This window comes from Scyliorhinus torazame, chromosome 9 (genome assembly GCF_047496885.1).
Source record: "Scyliorhinus torazame isolate Kashiwa2021f chromosome 9, sScyTor2.1, whole genome shotgun sequence".
In the NCBI taxonomy this organism is placed as follows: domain Eukaryota; kingdom Metazoa; phylum Chordata; class Chondrichthyes; order Carcharhiniformes; family Scyliorhinidae; genus Scyliorhinus; species Scyliorhinus torazame.
Genome location: NC_092715.1, coordinates 66,034,179 through 66,047,458, shown reverse-complemented (window position 1 = coordinate 66,047,458; position 13,280 = coordinate 66,034,179). Strand labels below are relative to the sequence as shown.

Below are 13,280 nucleotides of genomic sequence, written 5' to 3'. Positions count from 1 at the left end.
CTCGCCTTCTCTCCATATTCATACTGTACACCCTGCGCCTTCCTCCATTGTGCCTCTGCAGTGCCTGTGGTCAGCAAGTCAAATTCCACATGCAGCCTTTGCCTTTCTCTATACAGTCCCTCCTCCGGTGCTTCCGCATACTGTCTGTCCACCCTCAAAAGTTCTTGCAACAACCGCTCCCGTTCCTTACTCTCCTGCTTCCCTTTATGTGTCCTTATTGGTATCAGCTCCCCCCTAACCACCGCCTTCAACGCCTCCCAGACCACTCCCACCTGAACCTCCCCATTGTCATTGAGTTCCAAGTACTTTTCAATGCATCCCCTCACCCTTAAGCACACCCCCTCATCCGCCATTAGTCCCATGTCCATTCTCCAGGGTGGACGCCCTCTTGTTTCCTCCCCTATCTCCAAGTCTACCCAGTGTGGGGCATGATCCGAAATGGCTATAGCCGTATATTCCGTTCCCCTCACCCTCGGGATCAATGCCCTACCCAACACAAAAAAGTCTATGCGTGAATAGACTTTATGGACATAGGAGAAAAACGAGAACTCCTTACTCCTAGGTCTACTGAATCTCCACGGGTCCACCCCTCCCATCTGCTCCATAAAATCCTTAAGCACCTTGGCTGCTGCCGGCCTCCTACCAGTCCTGGACTTCGACCTATCCAGCCTTGGTTCCAACACCGTGTTAAAGTCTCCCCCCATTATCAGCTTTCCGGTCTCTAGGTCTGGGATGCGTCCTAGCATTCGCCTCATAAAATTGGCATCGTCCCAATTCGGGGCATACACGTTTACCAACACCACCATCTCTCCCTGTAATTTGCCACTCACCATCACGTATCTGCCCCCGTTATCCACCACTATAGTCTTTGCCTCGAACATTACCCGCTTCCCCACTAATATAGCCACCCCCCTGTTTTTCGCATCCAGCCCCGAATGGAACACCTGCCCTACCCATCCTTTGCGCAACCTAACCTGATCTATCAGTTTCAGGTGCGTTTCCTGTAACATGACCACATCTGCTTTAAGTTTCTTAAGGTGTGCGAGTACTCGTGCCCTCTTTATCGGCCCGTTAAGCCCCCTCACGTTCCACGTGATCAGCCGAGTTGGGGGGCTTCCCACCCCCCCCCCCCCTTGCCGGTTAGCCATCATCTTTTTCCAGCTTCTCGCCCAGTTCCCACGCAGCTGTATTTCTCCCAGACGGTGCCCCCCCGCCCATCCTTTCCCGTACCCACTCCCCCCTTTCCCCAGCAGCAGCAACCCAGTAATTCCCCCCTCCCCCCCCCCCCCCCCCCCCCGCTAGACCCCCCGCTAGCGTAATTACTCCCCCCATGTTGCTCCCAGAAGTCAGCAAACTCTGGCTGACCTCGGCTTCCCCCCGTGATCACGGCTCGCCCCGTGCGGCGCCCCCTCCTTCCTGCTTCTCTATTCCCGCCATAATTATCATAGCGCGGGAACCAAGCCCGCGCCTCTCCCTCGGCCCCGCCTCCCATGGCCAACGCCCCATCTCCTCTCCCTCCCCACCTCCCCCATCACCACCTGTGGGAGAAAGAAAAGTTACCATACCGCAGGATTAATCATACAATCCCTCTTCGCCCCCCCCCCCCCCACTCGTCCCACCACTTTGTCCAAACGTTCATTTTCGTAGTCCAATCATTCCAATTTTTCTTCTACAATAAAAGTCCACGCTTCATCCGCCGTCTCAAAGTAGTGGTGCCTCCCTTGATATGTGACCCACAGTCTTGCCGGTTGCAGCATTCCAAACTTTATCTTTTTTTTGTGAAGTACCGCTTTGGCCCGATTAAAGCTCGCCCTCCTTCTCGCCACCTCCGCACTCCAATCTTGATAGACGCGGATCACCGCGTTCTCCCATTTACTACACCGAGTTTTCTTCGCCCATCTAAGGACCATTTCTCTATCCTTAAAACGGAGAAATCTCACCCCTATGGCTCTGGGAGCTTCTCCTGCTCTCGATCCTCGCACCATAACTCGGTATGCTCCCTCCACCTCCAACGGACCCGTCGGGGCCTCCACTCCCATGAACGAGTGCAGCATCGTGCTCACATATGCCCCGACGTCCGCCCCCTCCACACCTTCAGGAAGGCCAAGAATCCTCAAGTTGTTCCTCCTTGCGTTATTTTCCAGTGCCTCCAACCTCTCCACAGATCGTTTCTGGTGTGCCTCCTGTATCTCCGACTTCACCACCAGGCCCTGTATATCGTTTTCATTCTCTGCTGCTTTCGCCTTCACGACCCGAAGCTCCTGCTCCTGGGTCTTTTGTTCCTCTTTCAGCCCTTCAATCGCCTGTAATATCGGGGCCAACAACTCTTTCTTCTTTTCCTTTTTTATCTCCTCCACGCAGCGTTTCAAAAACTCTTGTTGTTCAGGGCCCCATATGAAACTGCCACCTTCCGACGCCATCTTGGTTTCTGCTTGCCTTCCTTGCCGTTGTTCCAAAGGATCCGCTGCAATCCGGCCACTTTCCTCTCCTTTTTCCATCCGTGTCCAGGGGGAACACCCTTCTGGTTTACCGCACGGTGTTTTCAGCCGTTAAAATTGCCGTTGGGGCTCCTATCAAGAGCCCAAAAGTCCGTTTCACAGGGAGCTGCCGAAACGTGCGACTCAGCTGGTCATCGCCGCACCCGGAAGTCCCGGGGGGGGAAAATGTTGCCCTACATGTTGCACTTCACTTTCCCATTACTCAAATTAAACCCAATTAAAGGCAGAAAACTTTGGCCAGATTCCCCATTTCTGAGGCGAAGTGCGGAGGATCTGTGGCTTTTTAACCTGGAAAGAATCGGCCCTGCCACCTCACCGATCCTGCGATTGGTGTGGGGCTAGCAGCCGCGCTGCGTATAGCTCCTGGCCTCTGAAAATAAATGGCCGGATCCGCATGGTGACGACCTGCAGCAGTCGTGCCGTAAAATATGGCGCCGGCCGTGCGCGGGCCCGACCTGCCAGATGGTGCCACCCCCCACCAGTCCCGCCAGCCCTCGCGGATCCCCCCCCCCTGACCAGCAGCATGGCATTCCCGCCCGACTTTGGCAGCGCTGGATACAGTCCGCAGCCGCCACGCCGTGTTCCTGCACGACTGAGACCACACATCAAGCGCATGGTCGGAAACTTCGCCCATCATGGGCGGAGCACAGGGGGACGGCCTTCAGGTGACGTGCTGAGGCTGTCCCAACGGCGTGCGGCGTGCGCCACGATGTGCCGTTTCAGAGGGGCCGGAGCATCCGACACCTGCGTCAAACAGGCGCCGTCCCTGATATTGGCGCAAAAGTGGATTCTCTGTCTGATTGCCAATTATGAAATCGGCGTCGGGGAATGGAGGACCCCGCCCCTTGTATTTTCTTATTAATGGGATATGCATGTTGGTGAACTGCCATCTTGAACTACTGCAGTCTACAGTCTATCTGGTAGAAGTGTACCCATGGTTCTGTTAGAATGAAAGTTGTAGGATTTTTGAATCATTGCCAGTGAAGGAACGGTGATGTATGTCCAAATGGTGCGAGGCTGAGAGAGGAACTTGAAGATGGTCATTTTCCCATGCGTCTGCTGCCCTCGTCCTTCAAGGTGGTAGAGGTCACATGTTTGGAAGGTGCTAACAAAGAAAGCTTGATGAGTTGCTGCAGTGCGTCTTGGGGTTCTGATGGAGCGGACTGGTTTGTCTAGGAATGATGAGCTTCTTCATTCAGTGTTCAGGGTGGGCACTCATCCAGGCAATAGGAGAGTATCCCATCAGACTTCTGACCTGTGCCTTGTTAATGGTAACATGCCGAGTTAGGAGGTTGGATACTTACCTCTGACCTGCCATACAAGTCCAGTAAGGTCAAAGGGAACACCCAGGATGCTGATAGTGGGGGGTTTCAGCGATCTTATTGCTATTGAATATCCAGAAGAGATGGTTAGACTCTCTCACTGACGATGGTCATTGCCCACCATGTGTAGCAAGAATGGTACTTGCCATTTATCAGTCCAAACCTGAATGGTGTCCTGGTCTTGCTGAATTTGGATATGGATTGCTTCACTATCTGAGGTAATGTAAATGGTACTGAACAGTGCAATCATCAGCGAACATTCCCACTTCTCACCGTATGTTGGAAGGAAGGTCATTGATGAAGCAGCTGAAGATAGTTTTTCATAGAATTTTCAGTGCAGAAGGAGGCCATTCGGCCCATCGAGTCTGCACCGGCTCTTGGAAAGAGCACCCTACCCAAGGTCAACACCGCCACCCTATCCCCATAACCCAGTAACCCCACCCAACACGAAGGGCAATTTTGGACACTAAGGGCAATTTATCATGGCCAATCCACCCAACCTGCACGTCTTTGGACTGTGGGAGGAAACCGGAGCACCCGGAGGAAACCCACGCACACACGGGGAGGATGTGCAGACTCCGCACAGACAGTGACCCAAGCCAGAATTGAACCTGGGACCCTGGAGCTGTGAAGCAATTGTGCTATCCACAAGGCTACCGCGCTGCCCGTGATGGTTGGGCTTAGAATACTACCCTGAGAAATTTCTGCAGTGATATACTGGGATGACTGACCTCCAACCACAAACATCTCCCTTTGTGCTAGGTGTAACTCGAAGCACTGGCAAGTTTTCCCTCTGACTCCTATTAACTTGAACTTTACTGTGGTGCCTTAGGCAACCACTCTCTCCTCCCCCCTGGAGTTCAACTCTGTTGTCCATGTTTGGACCAAGGCTATAATGAAGTCGAGAGCTGGGTGTCGCTGGTGAAACACAAGCTATGCATTGATGAGCAGGTTATTGTTGTGCGAGTGTCACTTGAAAGCACCGTTGACAGCAACTTCCTTCGTTTTGCTGATGATTGAAAGTAGGCTAATGGGGTGGTAGATGGCTGGCTAGGATTTGTCTGTCTTTTTGTGAACAGAACATACCTGAGCTACTATCCACATTACTGGGTCGATTCCAGTGCCACACTGAAACAGCTTGCTTACAGTCATGGCTAATTCTGGAGTACAAGTTTTTCAGAATTATTGCCAGGATGTTTTCGAAGCCCATAGCCTTGCTGTATCCAGTGTCTTCAGCTGCTTCCTGATATCATGTGGAGTGAGTCTTTGCTTCATGAGCTTCATCCATCAGTTTTCCCTCCTTCTTTGCCTGCACATGCAGCTCTTGGTCCCCAAATCCCAGTAGGCAGTCAAAATTTTTGCCTTGATCCATCTCTGGCAGTACTGTAGCCCATAGCAGAATCGAGCACTGCACCTCTGGCAATGCAACATCAATCAATCTGTGCTACCTTGCAGTGGTGAGTTTTGAAACTATGATCTTGTGAATCCATGAGGCAATAACATTACAAATCGATCAGATGAGTACAAATCTGGTTTTGTTGATCCTATACTGGGAACTGGGAACCCCTTTGAAGTTTGAAAATCTGTGCTTCAGAATTACTCGAGTAATATATCAGCCGTCCCATAAAGCAAACATTTCTAATATAGGTAGTACTGGGTTACTGCAATAAGTTTTTATTCAGTTCTGTATGTAACATAATTAGGTTTCTAACTTCTGGACAATAAATGCCCTGTTATTGTTCCTCTATTGTCTTTTTGTGTTATTTATATAAAGTCACAATGCTACATCTATTGTACAATGCTTCCAGTTCTCTTCTACTTAACACTTTGTATATATAGGATTACCTGGTGAAAAGAACAGTCAGTGTTCAGAATTTAACACTAAAGTAAATAAATACCCACAACAATAATGTATGAAAGAGGAAGATTAATTTATTATTCTGGTGCATCCCATGTTATCTTTTGAAACCCTGATCAACTATTTTTCCAGCATTATTTTACATTATTAATTAAATTATTATTTACCAAAGAGAATAGATGAAATCATTATCATGTGCAGTTTACTCTTCCCTTGACTCTGAAAAGCCAGATTGTTGAATATTGATTAAAATGGAAAGGACCATCTTAATTCAGTGTGGTTCTATTACATTGAAGTACAAAATAATTCATCCTGTATGTTTTCAGTTTATTTGATGTATTTTGGTCAATTGAGCAAGAGATGGCTATGAAATAACAATGTTTGGAAAAACTCGGGTCTGGCAGCATCTGTGGAGAGAAATACAGAAATAACACTTCAAATCCATCTGACTCTTGAGAAGATAAAAGCAAATTGCTGCAGATGCTGGAATCTGAAACAAAAACAGAAAATGTTGGACAATCTCATCAGGCCTGACAGCATCTGTGGAGAGAGAACTAAGCTAATGTTTTGAGTCTGGATGACTCTTCGTCAGAGCTCGGGTGAAAAGTCATCCACTCGAAACGTTAGCTCAGGACCCTTAAGAAAAGTTGTCAGCATTTTCTGCTTTTTATTTCAGATTTCTGGCATCCGCGGTACTTTGCTTTTAAATGTTTATGTCTTTATGTGCACCCTATCCATGACATGCAAAGCAGAGGCCTAAGTAAAATATAGCACTTGTGGGTTTGACTTTATTTGCACTTGTTTCCACTCAAGTGATTATGGTTTGGGTCACCAATCTGAAACCTGAGCTTAATGCACTGTTCTGCATGCACCGTTCTGCATGAAGGAAGAGAGAGTAAACTTATTACAGTCTAGTATAGACCAGCCATTGTCAAACTCAGGGGTGCAATCCGCGGGTGGGTCACGGGCGGGTGTGGGGAGGGTCTTGGAGCCGTCCGATCGCGCAAACCTGCGCACAACAGCCGCAGCAGCCGGCTTTCAAAATGGCCAGGAACAGATTTTAAAAATTCGGCCACACTGCGCATGCATGCCCGATCATCGGTGCGCATGTGCAAAACTATACGCATGCACACTGATGATTGGGCACGCATGTGAAGTGCGGCCGCATTTTTTTTTAATATGGTTGCAGCCTTTTTTTCCAAGTTCGGGGGGCCAAAGGGACCATTGGGGCCAAAGGGACCCAAAACCATTTCTTCCATTTTTGTCAGCAACAAACAAGGTAAGAGAAAATGGTGGGTCGCGCAGGTCGACCGGCGTGGGTCACAAAGGTTGGTAAAAATGGATCCCTGGAAAAAAAAGTTTGAAAAACACTGGTGTAGACGATTTCTGCTGCAAATGGAAGAATTAAAACGTTTTGTTTTTTTTGCAATATGTTTTGCTCTATTGTCTGAACTTTTAATGCATTTCCTTGGTCTTCAAGTATAATTGCCACTATTTTTTTTTGATAAATTTAGAGCAGTGTTTTTCAAACTTTTTTTCCGGGGACCCATTTTTGCCAACTGGCCAACCTTCGCAACCCATGCCGGCCGACCTTCGCGACCCACCAATTTCTTTTACCTTGTTTGCTGCTGACAAAATGGGGGAATCGCAATCACGCCCAAAGCACGTTATGGTGATGTTCGGAGGCTGTGACCTGCTCTCTGCCTCCCTCGGGCAGGAAGATTACATAGAATTTTTTAAAAAATCTTCAGCGTCTCCGATTGTGCAAATCGCGGTCTTCAGCTGCAGCAGCCGGCTTTTATATTCAATTTTTATTTATTTTTTGGAAATTGTAACAGTGTTGTAGCAGGGCACGTTTAATCAAAGAGACCAAAGTCCATGTCATCGTCAGACTCTTCAGATTCTTCCTGTTTCTTCTCTTCCTTTTTCTCTTCAGCAGCAACAGGGGCAGCGGTGGAAACAACTGCTGCAGCAGCTGGGGCACTGCTACCAGCACCAACGTTGCAGATCAGACTATTGACGTCAATATTAGCCAATGCCTTGGCAAACAGACTAGGCCAGAAAGGCTCAATGGTCACACCAGCTGTTTTAATCAGGACATTGAGTTTGTCTTCGGTGACGGTGACCTCGTCGCCATGCAGGATGAGTGCACTGTAGATACAGGCGAGTTCCGAGGCGGAGGCCATGGCGCTGGATCTCTGCGGGGCCGATGATGCTAGTCGCTGGGGAGAAACTCGGCCTTGGCTTCGTTCAGAAGAACCGGGCAGAGCGAGCAGCAGCCGGCTTTTAACTACGCCGACTGCGAGTGGCCTTTTTACAATATATTTTTAAAAATGCGGCTGCACTGCGCATGCGTGCCCACTCATCGGTGCACAGTAGCAATTCCAGTAGCAATTCTCTGATAAGAGGCAGTGGGGGGCTTGAGGGAGGTGGTGGAACGGGGCGATAGAGAGACCTGATCCTATATCCTCTTCTTCACAAAGACTGCCTACTTTCACTATTGGAAATATCTTTGCCCATGTGTTTGATTACCTGCCCCTGATGCCTTCATCCATGTTTTTTAATGTCACCCACTTAACTGGTCGAATGTTGTGCTAACTAGCCTGTACTTTTCCAAGCTCTGTAAATTTGAGCTGATCCAAACTCTGATCCAAAGTTTGAGCTGTATCCCAACATGTCCTTTTAAAAAAACATCTATCAACCTTGTGATCGTGGGCAGCACGGTGGTGCAGTGGTTAGCATTGTTGCCTCACAGCGCTGAGGTACCAGGTTCGATCCCAGCTCTGGGTCACTGTCCGTGTGGAGTTTGCACATTCTCCCTGTGTTGCGTGGGTTTCGCCCCCACAACCCAAAGAAGGGTAGGTGGATTGGCCACGCTAAATTGCCCCTTAATTGGAAAAATGAATTGGATACTCTAAATTTATAAAAAAAAAGAAAACCTTGTGATTGCAAATCTACATTGAGGCAATGGTGGAGCAGGAGATTATTTTTATAAACTTCATCCTCCAGTTCAAACCCCTTCAAGACCTCAACTTTCCCTATTGCTGTAATTTTCTTTGAGCTATAAACCAGTGAGAACTTTGCAGTCCTCCAAGTCTGGCCTTCGTCCACCATTGGTGACCATGCATTCGGCCAAGTTGCTTCTTGTTACCTCTCCTAAGGACACTTAGCCAAAGGTAGAGAATATTTTTGTATAATTACTCTTTTATGAAGTGTCTTTGGCTATTTTACTAAAGGCACTTTATGAGTTATTGTTGAAGCCAAAATGAGTCTTGGGCAATAGATCAGGACGGCACAAGACACCGTGTTTCTCCCTCTGGTTTAATGATATCTGAACTGATGATTTATACAAGGATTTTCCACTTGGAGTATTTAAGTCAAATGTTCTCTGATCCACTGTCATACTCTAAAGATGACTTCCTGTTGCAATGAGCAGGTTTGAAATGTTACACGATACTTAAATTCAAATACCTTTTGGTTAGTACAGTTGAAAATAGCATCTGTTTCACAGTTTGTTGTGCTAAACATAAACATGTTTTACTTTTTCTTTTGCCTTGGGTGAAAGATATAGCAGTTGTCTTGTATGATTGGTGTGGGAAATGGCTTTGTGAATGCTTTTGAGTAGGCTTGGCTTAAATCCAGGTGACACACAAGTGCCTGTATTGAAAAGTCATCCGGTGTTATGTTAGTCGTTTAAAAATAAAACAATAGGTGCAATTTTTACACAAATGACAGCGCAGAGATGAAACTTGGTAACATTTTAACAAAACTGTTTTCACGTCGGAAGTTTAAAATCATGGAATTCATAATAAATATTAAGAAACGGAAATTCTCACCTATTTCCTTTCACCATATAAACATAGCTGCTAAACGTGCTGAACCACTGGGAGGATGGGCGGTGAATTGCAAAATTTAAAGTGTTGTGATATTGCAACTTTTTTGTCTGTTACGAAAAGCCAAATCAAATGAGGCGCTATTTATGGCTAATGTAAACTGAAGATTTAGCACAGTCCCCTTGTGCAGTGATTAGAGTTCATACTTCAGTTTAAGTAAATCTTTACAGGAAATAATTTGATTGTATGTTATAGAATCATAGAATTTACAGTGCAGAAGGAGGCCATTCAGCCCATTGAGTCTGCACCGGCTCTTGGAAAGAGCACCCTACCCAAGGTCAACCTCCATCCTATCCCCATAACCCAGTAACCCCACCCAACACTAAGGGCAAATTTGGACACTAAGGGCAATTTATCATGGCCAATCCACCTAACCTGCACATTTTTGGACTGTGGGAGGAAACCGGAGCACCCGGAGGAAACCCACGCACACACTGGGAGGATGTGCAGACTCCGCACAGACAGTGACCCAAGCCGGAATCGAACCTGGGACCCTGGAGCTGTGAAGCAATTGTGCTAGCCACAATGCTACCGTGTTATGCGTGTGGTAGTTCAAAATACTGCAAAATTTATTGCTCCACATTACATTTAGAATTGATTTTGTTCAGATACACCAGTTGACTGATATAGTGAAAATTGAAGTGTCCTTTATATTTTAGACCCCTGTGCGAGAGGCTTCCTTAGCAATATCCAGATGTTTATCTCCGTTGTAGATTTGTTGTTTTGCAGTTGGGCGTAGAACGTTTTCCGGTTGAACACTTGTGGCAAATGGGGTACCTTCATTTTGTGGTTAGTGACTGCATCAGCAACGAGCATACTTTTCACACCAGGAAGTGACCTCTCCAGTATTTATGTCATTAACTGAATTAATCTTTGCACTGTTGAGGCCTGTTACCCATATTTACTAGTGCGTTTTTAGTTGCTTTTATTGGTGACGATCAATACGCATTCACACCGGTGTCATGTCATGATCAGTTTATAGCTAACAAAAATGGATTTTCACCCATGTTGGAACGTAATCTTGTAACAATAACTGGAAACACGATGTAAAGGGATTACAACATTGATTGATCTTAATCACAAGATTAAGATCATTCATGATCCACTATTTTCTGCTAGGTAAATGTTTGTCTTGCAAATGGTTACCTTTTTAAAAAAAAAAAAAAAAAAAATTTTGTTCGAATTGTTCAGTTTCACACTGATGCACAATCAATTACAATCAAAGACGAGGTAGTAACATAACTGAAGGCTTTAATAGACTAGAACTATTCCCCAGCAGCTTCGGTACAGAAATGAGGGCTTCTGGGACGGCACCGGTTATTATACCCCGCCTGTCAGGGCGGTGCTACATACCAAACAGCCAATGGTAAACTCCTAGGTTTAACCAATGGTCTTCAGCCTCTCGGGGACTGCAATACCTGATAATACCACATTCACCCCCGGTTAAAGAGGAGTCCGGCGAGGGTGGTGGCCAGTGGTTACAATTGCATCTAACATGGTATGATCAGATATGGAGGTACCACTTCCGGGTGCGGCTATGCAGAGCTAGGTCGCATATTCGGTAGCTCCCGCTTGGAATGGACTTTTGGGCTCTTTTACAGGGCCCCCACGGCATTTGTTCGACATTTCCCGGTGTGGGAATAAGACTGCAGCATTCCCTGACAGTGTCCCCCAGGAATGTTATGTCTTTTGGCTGCCAAACCCGGCAGAAACAGTAAAAGATTTGGCTGCGACGGTATAAACAGGGCCTCTTCCAGCATGCAGACGGGGGAAGGGCAAGCTTAAAGCTGCAATCTAACTTGACTCTATCAAAGGTGAATTCTAGCAGCAGAGGGAACAACTGTGAAAAGATCTACCAAAGCCATTGAAGAAGCAGGGACGAGGCTTCCGGTGGCGGCCATGGAGGAGTAGGTCGCGCATTCGGCAGCTCCCGTCTGGAACGGACTCCCAGACCTTTTTCAGGAGTTTCCATAGACTTTTTGGGGCAGACTGGTGAAGCGAACACTGCCAAAAGGATTCCCTCTCGACTTCCGGTTGCGGCTATGCGGAGCTAAGCCGCACGATTCGGCAGCTCCTGCTACCACGGACTTTCGGGCTCGTTAGAGGAGCCCCAACGGAACTTTTTTTTTTTTTTTTTTGACGCAGCCCATGGGGAAGGGAAGAGAGAGGTCCCCCTCCAACTTCTATGAAACGGACCAGAAGTGTAACGGCCAAAGGAGCGGCACTGGAGCAACGGGAGAAGCGAGGGGAAGAAAACAAAATGGCGGCGGCCAGGGGCAAAGGGGAGCTGCAGGAGTTCATCAAGCGCTGCTTCGAGGAGCAGCACGAGGAGATGCGCAAGGTGATGTTGGCGCCTGTGCTTTCGGCAATTGAAGGACTCGGGATCACCCAGAAGCCCACGAAGCTAAGATCCAGGAGGTACAGAAAAGAGTCAGTCAGAACGAGGACAAGCTCGTGGGCCTGGCAGTGAGAGTGGAGCAGAACGAGGCGTCACACAAGAGGTGGGCGGGAAGACTCGAAGACCTGGAGAACAGGTCGAGGAGAAAGAATCTGCGAATCCTGGGTCTCCCTGAGGGAGTGGCGGGGGCTGATGCCGGGGCATACGTGAGCACGATGCTAGAGGCGATGATGAGCACGGAGGCCCCTGGAGTTGGACGGGGCACATCGGGTGCTGGCAAAGAAGCCCCAGGCAAATGAGCCGCCAAGGGCGATGGTGGTGAGGTTCCACCAGTTCACGGACAGAGAGTGGGTCCTGAGATGGGCCAAGAAGGAGCGGAGCAGTAAGTGGGACAATGCAGAGATCCGAATATACCCGGACTGGAGCACGGAGGTTGCAAAGGGGAGAGCGGGTTTCAACTGGGCCAAAGCGGCGTTGTACCGGAAAGAAGTGAAATTCGGAATGCTGCAGCCAGCGCGACTGTGGGTCACATATAAGGGCCAACACTATTACTTTGAAACGCCTGAAGAGGCATGGACCTTTGTACAAGCCGAAAAGTTGGACTCTAACTGAGGGTTTGTGATGGTGGGGGGGGATGTTTTGGGGTTTGATGTGTGATGGTTGTTGTATATAGGGGGTCAATCACGCGCAGGAAATGTTACATGGGCTGGGGGAGAGAGACAAGGCCGCGACAGGAGCTGCGCCAGAGGGGGCGGAGCGGGCTTTGGAAAGGCGGGAAGGGGAACGAAGGAATGCATATGGATTGGGAGACTCCCATGCGGGGAGGTCACTGGGACGGCGGGGGAAGCCGGGGTCAGCAGGCGTCAGCTGACTTAGGGGAGTGACATGGGGGAGCAAAAAAGCTAGACCGGGGTCTAGCGGGGGGAGGGAAGGGGGGAGGGGGGGGGGGGGAACAGAAGAGGTGGTCGGGACGAGGGTCCCCCCTCTGGGGGACTGGAGGGTGAGGGAGGCGTGGACACGGGACTGGCCCAGAAAAGGAGATGGCTAGTCGGCGGGGTGAAGAGGGCTCGAATGTTCGCGCACTTAAAGGGACTGAAGGCGGACGTGGCCATGCTCCAAGAGACACACCTGAAGGTGGCGGACCAGGTCAGGCTAATAAAGGGTTGTGTAGGACAGGTATTCCACTCTGGACTGGACGCGAAGAATAGAGGGGTGGCAATATTGGTGGGAAAGCGGGTGTCATTTGAGGCCAAGACTATTGTAGCGGACAATGGAGGGCGATATGTAATGGTGAGCGGTAGGCTGCAAGGG

The 13,280-nt window shown here is 48.6% G+C and overlaps 2 protein-coding genes across 2 annotated transcripts in view; one reads left to right on the top strand and one right to left on the bottom strand.

The window, feature by feature from the left end:
• Positions 1–13,280, top strand: part of iqgap2 (IQ motif containing GTPase activating protein 2) — a 424,926-nt gene that overhangs the window by 62,900 nt on the left and 348,746 nt on the right. The gene's annotated exons all lie outside the window — the stretch shown is intronic.
• LOC140429265 (large ribosomal subunit protein P1-like) lies at positions 7,516–7,864 on the bottom strand. The gene has a single exon (XM_072516042.1). It carries the CDS (start codon positions 7,862–7,864, stop codon positions 7,535–7,537), a length of 330 nt encoding a protein of 109 aa, XP_072372143.1. The 3' UTR covers positions 7,516–7,534.

What these genes read in the sequence shown, in the direction of transcription:
- LOC140429265 (XM_072516042.1), bottom strand. Translation starts at nt 7,864, where the DNA reads ATGGCCTCCGCCTCGGAACTCGCCTGTATCTACAGTGCACTCATCCTG.